General features: G+C 38.9%; 1 protein-coding gene across 1 annotated transcript in view; it reads left to right on the top strand.

Moving 5' to 3' along the window:
• Window positions 1-2526: 2526 nt before the first annotated feature.
• The window catches only part of JAG2 (jagged 2), a gene marked incomplete at its 5' end in the record, with an annotated part of 42331 nt that continues 30393 nt past the window's right edge, over window positions 2527-14464 (top strand). The window contains 3 exons of the mRNA XM_010139100.1: window positions 2527-2581; window positions 8232-8483; window positions 9504-9564. Of these exons, the coding sequence (XP_010137402.1) occupies window positions 2527-2581; window positions 8232-8483; window positions 9504-9564 (368 nt within the window). The remainder of the gene's footprint in view (window positions 2582-8231; window positions 8484-9503; window positions 9565-14464) is intronic.

Genomic DNA, 14464 nt, shown 5'->3' with positions numbered 1-14464 from the left:
ATAGAGGTAGAGGAATATTTTCAACTCCAAAGTCTATGCCAACTTGGATAGTCAGTTTTGCCATTGGAGCCATGGAACTCCTTATTTTAAGCAGTTTAAAATGGGGAGAATGCCTCTTCATCCCCATTTGCACCTTCCAGCGTGCGCATGGAGCATATCCATGAGCATTCTGGAACAGTGCATTGTGTGAAGCTCTTTTGACTCACAAAAATTCCCTGGCATCCTAGGCACAGATACAAATCTGCTTACAAGTGGAATGATGGGAAGACATAGTTGACTGATCTGTTTCCTAAGACAGCAAGTCCAACTTAATTTTTTTTTTCCTGCCATAGTCTGTGTGGGCAGTCAGATGCAACAGCCAGTTTGCAGTAGCAAAGGCCAGCACTTACAATAAGATGAATAAGTGGCCATCTGGAAGCACTCGAGTGCTCTTTTGTACTTCTAATACAAATCACTGGAACACAGGAAAACTGAGGTTAGAAGATCAGTTGTTTAAAAGCAGGAGAGGTGGGTAAGAGAGCTTTGGATCACGCACTGATTTCAGAATTCTGCCTAGTTTAACACTTAGTTTTGACACAAAACAGGGAGACTTGCAATTACCAGAAGATCATGTCAGGGCAATACTATACAGTAGTTGCCTTCTGATACTATTCACTCCGTCTTTATCCATCAGGTAGCAGTTTAGGAGAGGGGTGGCAGGTAGTGTTTTCAGAATACAGTAGGATCCTATTGTGCTTACCTAAATGCTGAGACTGGGGGGACAGGGGAAAGGAGAGAATGGGAGGGTGAAACTACTGAAATGCTTCACTAACATTTGCTTTCAAAAAACTTGTGGAGTTGTGCTGTGTTGTCGTACCTCAGAAGCAGAGGCCTTTGCTTCCTCAGCGGATCTTGTCAGTTGTGCTTTTCCAAAGGCAGTTCAAGATCAAATATGTCTCTGTCCAGTGTAGTCACTGCTGAGCTCCTTCCTTGAGTGTAATCTAACCATTTACCACTAAACTTTTATCTGCTTCAGTGATGGAAAATCATATTCCCTAGTACATGCCTGAAGCTGAAAGTAGAGAAAAAATATGTTTTTCAAAGGCATAGTATGTGGTTTATGTGTTAATGTAGCAATAGAAAAATGCACCCAGTTAAGAGCGTTTCTGAAAAGACTGATCCCTTCCTGAGTCATGAAGGACCTCAGGCATTTCTTCTTCTGGCTGCTGCTACGGTTCTAAAATGGGGAAACTTTGGTGGGACAATCAACCCTCCTTGGTGGGGAGGCAAGAGGCATATAAAGTATTTGGGAACTATTTCAAAGTAAAAATACACATCTCTTGACATAACAGTACGGTAGTCCTAAGCACCCTGTGAAAGATAGCTGAATTCTTATATAAACTTACTCCTAAGACGGTGCTCTTATTTTCGTGCCTGAACGTCCCTGGGTCCATGGGAATTCATCAGTCATTAGCCTGTGAATTCTATGCGCATTAAGGTTTGGCTCTGCTCTATTTAATGAGCTTCAGGTTTTGGTGTGGCTTGCCTCTAAGCACAAATGTGTGCGTGAGGGTTTCAGGATAGTGGTGCAATAACTCTGTTCTTGGAGGCTTTTTCCTTGGTTTTAAATGTATGTGAGAATCTCAGTGTTAACTTGTCAAAGTTGGGACCTACCAAAGCTGAAGAGTTTGACAGTGACTCTAAGCTCAAAACAGGTAATCATTACATGTGTACATAAGGGAACCGGGAACTTTTTCCTAAGTAAGCTTAGTGTTTCAATATCAACATCTATCCTACATATTTGGTCATAAAACTAAGAAAAAGGCCTGAAGCCTTGCTTTTAGTAAAGCCTTCATGGTTTTTCCAAATAATTTTAAAACTGTCAAGTCCTGCTTTTCCTCAGGGGGAAGTATGCTACCAAGAGTATGTCCTTTAACAGTTATGTTTATGCTGTGTCTTTTACAGGTCCATTTTTCACACTACCCATTTCATGAGAAAAGTTTAAATTCCTCATAGATGCAGGGTGGATTTTTATGTGTTTCTTCTTTAGATATGTTTTTGTTCTAGAACACAGCAAACAGATTTGTAATATAGACTGATCTTTTGTGTGCTTCCTAAAGGAATAAAATCAGAACCATCCTTTATTTTGATCTTCAGTTGCTTAAGTCTTAAACATCCTAGCTGTTTCCCAGTGTTCAGAACCCCTCACTTCATTCAAACCTCTTAAGGTTGCTTCTGGAAAGGATTTCTGTGGGTAAGCAAAGCTGGGAATTAGATGCAGTGGGAGGAGGAGAGTAATAAATCAGTCCTTGGTGTGTGTGTGGTGGGGGGGATGTTTTTGTTTTGCTGTTAGCATGCTTTGCCCTACAATTTTTAGTGCTGTTGAGAAGATGCCTTCAAGGGCTTTCACATGACAGCAGAGAAGTTAAATGTTTAACTCCTTTCAGCTGGCTTGCTTGTAGCAGTAATATCTGCTTATTCAAAATCACTGTCTGGTGCGTAAGTAGTTTTTTATTAGTACCTAACTGGTGTTTTGTTTCTTTGCAGAGATCATTCACATTAATAATCGAAGCATGGGATTGGGATAATGATACAAAAGCTGGTGAGTATTTATGTAAAAATTGCAATTTTCGCTTACTCTGTGCTGTACGTACAGACTGGGAAGGGGGGAAATGGTATGCTGTTGCAATCAGCTGTTACTCCTAATCAGTCTGAATCCAAGGCTGCTATCCAAGTAAAGGGCATGTACAAATCCACACAGTGAATATTGGGTTAAGAACTGTGAAAAAAAGAATGGACAATAGTAAGTGAATGTTGTAATACATGATTCTTAATTATTAGCTTAAAAAAAAAAGTTTAAAAATCATGATATGCCCTTTTGTTTAAGAGAAAAATTGTCTGTGCTGTAGAGTTGCACTGTAAACTCTCTTCAGTTTACCCATAACCATGTTGTGCAATACTTTTTCATGGTTAGGTAAACAAATAAGCATTCTTGCTCCCCATAAAGAAACCGTGTTTGATGTTTTTGATGAAAGTGTTTAAATCATGATGTGATTCCTTCTCAGGTTGTTTTTTCTCTGAGTACTGAAAGTTACCTTTTATTTCTGGTCTGTAAAGGCTAATGCTCAGTGTCAGAGCAGGGCTATTGATCTGAAGGGTAAGCAAGATTATTGCATAAATACTTCATATGAAGGTTCTTGTTGCTGTATTGATGCTAAAGTAGGACTCCAGCTAGAACCTGTGCTTTGGTAATGGTTTACTAACCTATCTTAAAATAATCAATGTTTTTGCGTACAACTGTTAAGTGAATTTCAGACTTTCATTGTGATTAATGATGGACTATTTAGTCTTGGCTGGGATCAATACAGAGGAAGATAAATGTTTGGACATTAAGATAGCAAACGTTTATGTCCCAAATGATCATCACTTTCTAATTGTAGGTTCCATTCTCTTCTGCTTCACTGAGCATTCTTGTCAAGATGCATCAAGCATAAAAAATTTAGCAAAGCTCAAGGCTATATTAAGACTTTCAAAGTCCTTTTCCGTGAAGATTGGGATCAGTCCCACTTGCAAGTTCCTGACAAAGTGTCCTAACTTAGAGATTTTCCTAACACACTCTGTCTTCAATGAGAAAGTAATGATGAGTCTGTAGTTTGTTCCTGAGCCCTCCCTCTTTTAGAATTAAGCTTCTTTTGTCTTATTGTTTAACAGCTCCTTCAACCTTTTCTAATAGGTATGTTTTCTTTAGATCTCTGGTAATTCATGTTGCCGCAACCCTTCAGTTGGTCCACAGCCTTCTTGAATGGTACTTCCCAAAGCTGGACATGGTATTCAAAATGAAATCTTGTGTGCTGAGTTGAGTAAGCCTGAATCTTGAATAAGTTTAGATGTCCTACATAGCAACAGATTGGAGGCATCCTTTTGAATGCTTTGTTCAAGTACTACGTGAAATTAATTCCTTCAAGTAGTTTCCAGCTTGGGAATAATTTACCAAGAGGCAGCTAGTACAGCGACTGTTAGAATACTCATACCCTAGTTCTAGATGGCAGATTGACTCGTAAGATGGTGTAGAAGGGGGTGAATGTGAAAAGCCTATCCTGCCAAACAGGTGTGAATGCATTCAAGTGCTGAATTTTGTTGGTTTTTTTATAAGCTACTCAATAAATAATGGTCTTGTAACTTGCAGTGTTTATGCCTTAATCTGCAGAATCCCCTTGCAAACTTGTAGCTTTAAAACCCTGGTTTCTTTTCAAATACACTATTCAAATAAGGGGCAGTCATTTTAGGCTTGTATTGGGTCTTTCTAATGCTTCCTAGCTTTTTTACATGTTCTAATGAATCTGCTTACTTGCATTGATGCTATGTTTTTATCTCAACTTCAGGCCAACGAGATATTTAATGTCTTCTGGAGGCATAGTGGGCCATCTTCTTAATTTAACAGTTTCCATGAACTACAGTATTCTATCCAAGTGCCAGATTACAGTTTAGCTCTCATCAGAAACTGCTAATGGATGGTGATCTTCCTTTTAACAGAGGCTGCCAGAGAGGTGCTCTTAAGTTGTATTGCATCTGAAACCTAGAAGGCTTGTCATGTGAATTTAGCAAGGCTTTCTTGGCCTGTAATTTGGCAGAAGACTAGCTAAATGCTTGTCTTGGCTAAATGTTTCTGCAGTCTGTTTTTCAGTTCTGTGATAGAGACCTGTTGCTTTGTTATGCTGCAATTGCTGCAATTTAGACTTGCATATTAGATTAGGGGTCTTGTCAGAGAGTCCTCCGGTGTGTGTGTGGGTTTTTTTTTTTTGCTTTGTGAATCTGTCAAGATGCAAAGACATATCCCTTGTATTTCTGCAAGGACTGCTGAACTGCCAAACAGGGATAAATCAGTAAAAATTCATATGTAAGAGGATAGGAAAGGGAATGTGGTAGCTCCTCCCGAGGTGGGAAAAAAAGTAGTATTTGTGTCCTGCAGGGCTGAAGAGAGTAGGTGTGGAAAACTGAACTCCCTATGGTATCCTGAACACTGAGCTGATCTCTGGATCGGGTTACATGTGTCTTCTGCTGCTACTGTAGAAAGATTAATCAAAGTAATTGCCAGAGTCTGTTTATAAGCTGATTAATTAGTTTCGAAGTCAGGTTTTGCTTTCCTTTAATGGGGATGAGTAAGGCTGAAAGTTAAATGCAGGTCCTGTGTTCCAGCTTGGACTTTCAAGTGGGTATTTAAAAAAAACCCAAACAACTAAAACCAAACAAAAAAACATAACCCCTAAAACACCCACCCCCCAAAAAAAGAAACCCAACAAAAAACCCCAAAACAAATCCTCAAACTAAAAACCTGGAAAAAGGGGTTTCCTGCGAACAATTTGAAGGTTTTAGCGCAATTATCATTCTTCCCTCCCTCTATGTCCTCGTGTCCTGTGTTCTTCATAGCACTCAACAAAAGTAAGGCAAAGGTGCTCAGAGCAGATCTGCAAAGGCCATTGTCACGGTTTGACAAAAATGTTCCTCCCTGTGATTACAGACATCTTTGGAAGATGCATCTTCTATTTGGGATTAGATTTAAATTTGAAGTAAAGCAGAGTCCTTTTATTTACTCTAGTACTTAAGAATTTAGTATTAGAAGCTGAAGGTCTTGGAGCTGATTTCCTGAGGCCATTTGTGGTTCAGGGCGAATTATTTTGGCTTGCTTATTTAGGTTCTTAAGCCCTACTTTTACTGATATAAGCTAGAGGAAAAGCTCTTAAGACTCAGAATACATTCTTTTTCAGAGGAGTTTTTGAAGATAAAGTTTGAGTGTTTTTTTTTTTTTTTAAAAAGGCGCTGATGGCTTATTTTCCCTGTTCTTGACCCCAAGTATCGAGAGGACTGTTCTGCATAGATGTGTTTGCAATAACTGTAATGCTTGTACCAGTTGTTTAACTGTATTTGATGGGTCTGCACTAATCTGAGGATGCTTGATAAGATTTTTGTTAGATAAGCCACTCCTTTATTCTCAGGACCGTTCTTCAGTCCATCTGATGCACTTTGAGGACACTCTTCTATAGCAGTGGCTGTTGCAGCTGTTTTTAATGAGCCTCTATTGCTTATCGCTGGAAAATAGCTCTATAGTGCATATTTGTTCAAATCCCTTGACCATCCAGTGATTCAGCACTTTTCCTTTACAGTTTTTCAGATCAATAGACATTAGAGAAGAATAAGATTATAAAAGGATGTTGAATCTAATCATGCAGCTTTTAATGGGGCCAGTGGTATGATGAATATCCTGTTCAGTGGAAAGTAAAATGCAGGCAACCTTTTCTGGCTGGCAGGTTTCTTGTCTGCTCTGCTACTGGCCTTTTGCTGCTGGATGACAGAGGAGTTCATGTATAGGAATTAGAGACTTAAAGAACAGGGATAGACTTCAGTGTGTCTTGTCTAGCCATAAAATGTTTTATGCAGACTAGTCCAGGCAAGTATGAATTGTAGCCTGCACATGACAATACCACTTTTAATATAAAAGCAGAGAGATACTTTGAGTTCTTAATTAACATTGAAAGGTTCTCCAATTATTAAAACAGCTTTTTTTTTTCAAGTTCAATATTCTTCAATTTTAAGAGAAATTATTTTTATGGTAGAAGCAATCTTGAAAAAAGGTATTAAGATAACAAAATATGTTGCAGAGCCCGCTATTTGTGTAGCTTTTTCATTAATGCTGAAGTGACTGAAAATCGTTGTATGAGTCCTTTTACATGTTGAGGGGTAAGTGCAGCTTTGGTAGCAGATGCACAGATCTCTGTGCTGTCAGTAACTTCCTAGGTGAGAATCAGTCACTCTTATTTTCTAAACAGGTTAGGTTAATGAGTTCTAGAAAGTAAGCAGGTAAAATGCATTTGCTGAAACTGGTAGTTTAGTGTTGCTTGCTGCCAGTTTGGAGTGTTTAATATTATTAATAAGCAGAAGTGTAGACTTTATCTCACTACCATTACAGCCTCTTGCTGTGCACAAGTTTTTGGTTTTTCATTTCTTTTAACATGCCTTTTTTATTTAAAGAAAATGGACACTGAACTTCTGAGCTGGCAATATTATAGCTATTCCCTCAGAGGGTATGAAATCTGTGTGTAAAAGTGGAGCTTTTGTACCTTTTTCTTGTATTTAAGTGGTGCTTGGATTTTCCACTGCAGCTTGCAGAGACACCTAGAAAAACTCTTGCAGTAGGTTGTTACCAGATGTGAATAGTGAAAACATTTGAAAACTTGCATCACTGTCTACCCTTACCCTTACTGTGCTTTGCTTGTTCTTAACATTTGCTGAAGCATTTGTATAATTACATTGTACTGACTATAACTGCATCTCATCTCCTAGTCTTGAAGCTGTACCAGGAATAAAATGGATAAAAATACAAGATGGATATTCCTAACAATGAAAATACTTTGTGTTGGCAGTTCCATAATCCAATATCCTATAATCCTGTTGTCCCATGTGGTAGACAATTCTTTGTGCACATTTGGTCTTGGTTAATGGAGCCTGGCAGTAGCAGCGCTGCTGCTTTGTGAGGGCAAGGCAGGATGCTTAGAGAGTGTATTGCAACAGTGATCACAATTATCAGTATTTCCTCTGGGAATAAGGATAAGCAGGATGCAGAGTTGAGAATGCCCCCTTGATGATCCTGGGGTCACTTGTCTATTTCTTCTCAAAATGTCAAACACCAGCTACACTATACTTGTTACAGATGTTTTGTCTTTACTGTAGAGAGAATGGTAAAATGGAAACTAGCTGGTTTGTGTACATAGTGCAAGCCTACCAGAACATTCAATATTGCTTAGTAATTTTGGAACCAACTGAGCATGCTATGTGTTTGGCTTTATTTTTAAAATTACACTTGCAACAGAGAGCTTTAATATCTCAGCTACTAGGTTATGCAGATAGTGCAATTTTTTAAGAACAAAGGAGGCAAAAAGAGCCTCAGATCAAGATAAAACTGCTAGTTGTCAGCATGCGGGTGTGGTATGTTTGGCTGCCTTGAAATATCAGCTATTTCCTATGGATTATGTTCCAGGGTTTTTTAATATTTCCTTTGGGACACTTTTTTAAATTGGCCTTCCTGTAATGAACTTCGCAAGGCAAAGGAAAATTCAGTTATACAGTAGATCTTAATCACCTTAACGTTTTCTTTACTAGGTTTTCCCTTAACCAGTTGAATACTTTTGATTTGAATTTATATGCTCTTGTGTGCTATTAGATTTATCACCTGTTGAATTCACATTTTTTTTAAAAAGGTGAAAACTTAATAGAACGAGTGGCACACGCTGGCATGATCAACCCAGAAGATCGATGGAAGACGCTACAGTTTAATGGTCCTGTTGCCCATTTTGAAGTACAAATAAGAGTGAAGTGTGATGAAAATTACTACAGTGCTCTGTGCAATAAATTTTGTGGTCCTCGAGATGACTTTGTTGGTCACTACACGTGTGATCAAAATGGAAACAAAGCCTGCATGGAAGGTTGGATGGGAGAAGAATGTAAACAAGGTAGTATTGTTTGCTTCATTTTACATTAGCTCTAGTGAATATATAATAAGTATAAACTGCAGTAGCTATTTCTGCAGAGTCTGTGCTGTAGCATATTAATTCTAACACTTGCAGACTTTGTCCTTTGAATACAAATCTTTGAGAAAACATCCTCTGTGAGGAGCACAGCGCCGGATAGTGTTGTTGAGGGGGCTACAAAACAAATCTAGGATTCAATGTAGTGAAGCATGTTCTTATAATTTATTTTAATCAATGGTGGTGTTACTTCAAAGTAACATGAAGTATTACATCTGTTAATGTAAGATTTTTTGAACAGCGATGGTATCATAATGCTGTAGACTTTAATCCTGTAAAAATGCCCTTGTAATACTTCTTGCAAATGAAAAGTTTTAAGTGTAATGTATGCAAAGCTGAAAGCTTTTTGATAGCTCTTAATGTGAACAGAAATTGAAGTGTAGTCATCCCTTTTTAATATACCACTCCATCAAATCTCTTTGCGTTTTGCCTTCAGTCTGAGTGAATAATTAGTGCTAAATTTAGTTGACATACTCTTTTTTCTGTTGAGAGCTGCTTGGTTTTTGTTTTCTGTTCCTTTTCAGTAAAAAGCCTGTTAATGATGGGGAGACCATTTTATAATTTTTAAGGTTTATTCAAGGTCATGCATCTCTTTTGAAGCTTGGGATTTTGAGCATAGTACCAGTCTAATACCAGGTTTAACAAATAACTGTATTTGATAAATGCTTCAGTGCTGACACTCTTGCTGCAAACCTATTTGGTAGCAATTTTTTTTAAGGAGTTACCGTAAGTTATTTTTTTCAGAAAGAATTATAATGGGTTTGTGTTTTGTGAAATAGCTAGCTGGAAGCAACAGCTATTGCAACATGGCAAAAACCAGTCTGCTTTGCACAAACAAGAAACAGGCTGACTGACAGAAGCTGTAGCTGAACAGTTCCAGATTGCTGCTGTACTAATGGGTATGTACCTGCCCAGACTGATGCCTGAACCTTTTTCTATTTACAGCTGTATGTAAACAAGGATGTAATTTGCTCCATGGGGGTTGCAGTGTACCTGGGGAATGCAAGTAAGTCTGCATGCTTGAGTACCTTTTATGATTACTGATCTTTCTAGCGTTTTCTGCGTATGTTGCTACTTCTAAAAAGTTTGCTTTAAAATGGAAAAAAATACAGGAACATGGATAGAAATAGATACGAAGTAGATTTCACACATATAAGAACTACGTATACTTGATACTGTTTTGCAATCCTGTTCTATTTTTTGTGCGTATAGTACTGAACAGATTTGCTTCATGTAATCCAAAACTGTGCCGTTATCAAATGAGAAGATTTTTTTTTTTTTTTCCTTTTCAGAGTCCTTAGGAGCTTTGATCTGTATGTGCTCTTTGTTCAGCTCAAAAAGGGAAACTTGCTCTGTGGTCTGTTACAACTCGGAAGTGCTCACAGCCCTGAAATATATAGCCATATATATATCATCAAAATACAGGAGACTCACCTTTTTCCAAGAAAAAAAGAGGGGTTTGGTAGTAATGGAGATAGAGTAGCCACTCAAACCTAAACTTTCTACACCAGGTGAATGGTTTTTTGGTCCCTAAATGTGAGAGAGCAGAGTCTATAATGTTCCCTTAACTTTGTGATGAAGGCTAAGTAGACTCTGATAGCAAGAGGAGTTGTTTCCTTGTGAAAGTTCAGGCATCCAGTGCAGTAGGTCAAGGGGAAATGGGTGTTATTTTTACACCGGCTGTTGAAGAAATGGGGCAGGACTTCTTGCAGGTTTGGGATCCCGTGTAACTTTCTTTACGGTCAGACTTGCATGCATCATTGTTAGACTAGATTTGTGCAGTAGTTCCTCTGAAAGCTGTATTGAATCTGGTTGCTTGGATTGATGTGAAACTGAACTGGCTGCCAAAAATGAGAGCCGACAAATACCGTTTGTGGCAAACTGTGACAGTTTAAGGCAATTTTGCTTCATCCTTCTACTAGTAACTAACTAGTACAGCCATCACAGCAGTGACAGAAATAGGATGTAGGCCACTTAGCTTTGGGCTTTTAGCTAAGCTGGAGATGAAGGGCCAGTTTGTAAGCTGTGGTAGCTGATGTGCAAATAAGTCCCATCTTGCTGGAGAGCCTGAAGTTTCTGATGATGGGGACTTGCTTCGAACAAAGTAAGTCCTAAATCATGAGTGGTTTAGGATTTAGTAAGTCCTAAATCATCACAGAGTGGTTTCTTAACTGCCCTGAAACATCCATTGGACACTACTGACATGTAGAGTATTTGGTGTGTTAGCTCTCAAATCTGACTGAAAACTGTAAATTCCAGTATATGAATTACAGTGCTTTAGTGCATGTTTCGCTTCTGAAGAGCCATAAAACCTCCTATGAAAGATTTTTTTTTTCAAGGCAGACATTTGAACCACGGCTCCTTTTTTGTAAGAAAGAATATTTTTATTTATTGTTACTTGTGATCTTTACACATCATTAAATATTTTGCTTGTGATACCAGGTATCTGTGTGCCCCTTCCGTTGGTGGGTTTCCTAGGTTGCAAGTACAGATTGTGGTTGAGAGCTGGGCCAGTATCACTTCTGCCTTAGTAAGAAGTACTCCTTCCTTTGAGCCTTCCAAGAACACACTTTTCCACTTGAGAACCTACTCTAGTGAATTTCGATTCATGTAAGGGTTTCTGGAGTCCTGTGGGTATCAAATGCGTGTCCTAGCAGCCTCTGAGTGTTTGCGTTTTTGAATGCAAGGAGCCTTTGAATAAAAAAGCAGCAGGTTTAAGCAAATGCAGAACAATACCCTTTGGGAAGCGGATATAAGGGGTGGTGCAGTTTCTGCCTTAGCTTTCATTTCTCTGTGATACCAGCTGTATCTGGGAAGACAGAATTTGAAGAAGAGGAAGAAGGTTTAAGGAAAGGAATACAAAACATTTGAAGATGGGAGGCTGGGTGGCTTTGGTAGCTTTTTTTAAGGTGTCTGTCAATAGGTGGTCTCACATGAGTGAAGCCTTTCCTTACAGCGTGTCACTAACATGAAGAAGCATCAAGTGTTGTGAGTCTAGGTGTCCCTTCTAATCCACCCAGCTAAATGAAGCTCACAAAAACAAGAGTCTATTGAAGGACTCTGACCAGAAAGACTCTGACTGTCTTGTTGGATGGATTCTCTCATGTGGAAGAAAGTCTGAGAAGGAATAAGGGACTTCATGTTTTAGATTGTGTGCCATCTGCCTTGTTTCTTAATGCCTGTCTGCTGGAGTGATGGATCTGTGATCAGCAGGTTGAAGGAAAACAAAGGCCTGTCTATGCATGGCCACTCTATTTGCAGTATTGCAGAAGGTTCTCGGCTACCTCCTACATGTGATTTGGTAGGTTTAGCTTGTGCCCACAGATATTTTTAGCTTGTATTCTGTAATAGTTATTAGACTGCATTACAAATGTTGCTTTTAACCCAAATGGATAATGCTTTCTGTAGAAAAATGACACTGAACTAAAAATAAGCAAGGCTTACAGACATGACCTTTATCTTCAGCAGTACAAAGGAAGCTGTTATTTAAAAGAAACTGCTATGTTTGGAGCTATTGAATTATAATCTAGATTCCTTTTGGACAGTTGCCACTGTCATTTAACAGGTGAAAACAATGTCCTTTTTCAATTCAGAAAATGAAAATGTGAGAAAAACATGGGTGTGAGATGTATGGAACTTCTACTGGTGCCAGTAGATACTTGGTTGCCAAAATCTGCAGTGACATTTATAAATAGAAAAGTTGGAAAAGGGTTTCCACCTTCAACTTGCGTGAACATGCAGGTATCTTAAGCAATGGCTCTGAGGCTTCACCTGAACTCTCACAGACAGGATCTACCCTCCATGCTTTGATGTTCCAATCTAATTTAGAGCTGTTCTTGGACTAAATGTTATGCCAAAACCAGATCTCAAAAGCAGCTTAATGACTGCAGACTGTTAATAAAGTATATGCTGTTAGCTATAACGGTACATCTTCTGTTGGGCAAACTCATGTACCCATTGTTTTGAGGAAGCTGCAGGTGAAATTTGCCATTTTGTTTGTTGAGCTTTCATCAAAAAATGGAAATAAGAAGAGGACTACCTGATGTCTTGAAATGACCTGATGTAGAAAATGATTTTGTAGTATGTGGCTGGATTTAGGTGAAAGGTTTTTGTCATGGTGGAGGCAGTTCAGCAGAGTTAAAGTCTACTGAATAATGAGGAAAATTAAGTCCCTGAGGAAAGCAAAAGCAACTTAGATGAATCTTGCAACAATGAGAAATCATAATCTTAAAATAAAAACCCCAACCTTTATCCATATCTAGACTCAGTGTTTGGCTGCTGTAATCTTTTTTCCCAGCCTGCAGTGGCAGATCAAATGGTCTTGTTGATTGATTTCACCAGCCCAGAGTACATTGTAGTAGGAAGGATTGTCACAGAAGCAATGTTGCCAAGCCATGATGATTGGTGCTTTTTGTATGTTTTTGCATCATTTGAAGTATCTTAATGGAATTTAACAGTCTGGAGAAGAATGAAGTTTGTCCTCTAATGGCTTATAACTGGCTTAGGCTCAATCACCTTATGAAATAATTGAAGTTGAATATAGAGAAACCACAAGTGACAGCCTCCTTCCTTGATTAAAACTGCTGACTCGAGTGTATTTGGTACCACTCATAAACTGTGAGTGGGCTTAACAGCTTAATCTTTCACTTCCTTGTGATCCAGAGTGGTATGGGTTTGGCAGAAGTCCAGATAGGGCTCATATCTGGCCTACATTGTCGTATTCCTGCCAGGAAGTCTTTCTACTCTTCCTGTTGCCTTTGAATGTTTAAATTTCTCTTCCAAAGCAAAACAAAAGGGGTCAAATCCCTAACACTGCTCAGCTTGTGTTCAGCTTCTGGAGCTATGAAAAGACCTAGGTTACATCCTGGGAAAGGCAAATCTTGCTTCACACAACTGTGAAACAAAAATTTCTTTAAAATGTGCAGACTAACTGTAGTGAATTAGGAATGGGATCACTGAAGTAGAAGAAAGCAAGCATACAGGTTGGTTTTTTTTTTTAAATGAATTAGTTGTTCTTTGTGCTTTGAAGTGTCTTACTCTAGAATTACTTTTGAATTATGTGACAATTCAGTTTTTACAATGTTGATTTTTTTTGGTTTTGTTTAATCACGTATTTTATATTTGTTCTGTTGAAGCAGATTTCTCAAAGTCCCTGTCCAGTGCCATCCGTTTTGTACTCCTTGTATTCCACTTCAGCCCTGCTTGTGGGGCTGATTTCTTGTGTCCAGCAGTGCCTGCAGATGCTGTAGGCCTCTCCAAGGGGTTTTGCTCCCTTGATGTGTCACTATGAACCCACTCAGCTGTTGTTGAGTACTTTGCAGAGATGCAGGAACAAAAGCTTGAGTTGCAAAGAGAGCTTACAGCTACCTGGAGTGTTGGAGGTGTAATAGTGTTCTACAGATCCTTTGTTAGACATTAAAGGCTGGCATAGTCTTCCTAACCTTTCCAGTAGGAGGCCGACCAATATCACTTATCTGCCACTTGTGTTTTCATGGTAGTGGGGTGGATAACATGGTTAATGTCAGCCTGAACTTAAAAATAAAAGTAAATGGGCAGCTGGATTCTTGTACCCAAGAACTAGTACAAGGAGATCTGGTGAGGCATCTCTAAACAGGAGGTTGTTGAAAGACTGTGGAGGACTTAAAAAAGATCACAGAGGACTCAAAAAATGAGCAAATGTAATGCCCGCTTCTAAAAGTGGGGAGAAAGTAAGAGATGGGGAGCTTCCATACTAGCCAGTCCTGAACAATAAGGTTTCCTTCCACAGTTGTTCTAGAATGGAATTATGAGAAATGCTCTAAGCTGCTTTGAACAGTAAACTAGAAAGTCTTGTTTGAGCAGTGTGCTAGCTGCTGTGGCATCTGACCACTTCAGCTCCTGCAATCTTGGACTAGCTATGGTCCCTA

The sequence above is a fragment of the Buceros rhinoceros genome, unplaced genomic scaffold (genome assembly GCF_000710305.1).
Source record: "Buceros rhinoceros silvestris isolate BGI_N320 unplaced genomic scaffold, ASM71030v1 scaffold25006, whole genome shotgun sequence".
NCBI classification, from domain to species: domain Eukaryota; kingdom Metazoa; phylum Chordata; class Aves; order Bucerotiformes; family Bucerotidae; genus Buceros; species Buceros rhinoceros.
Note: the sequence above shows the minus strand (reverse complement) of the source record. Positions and strands in the feature narration are given on the sequence as shown.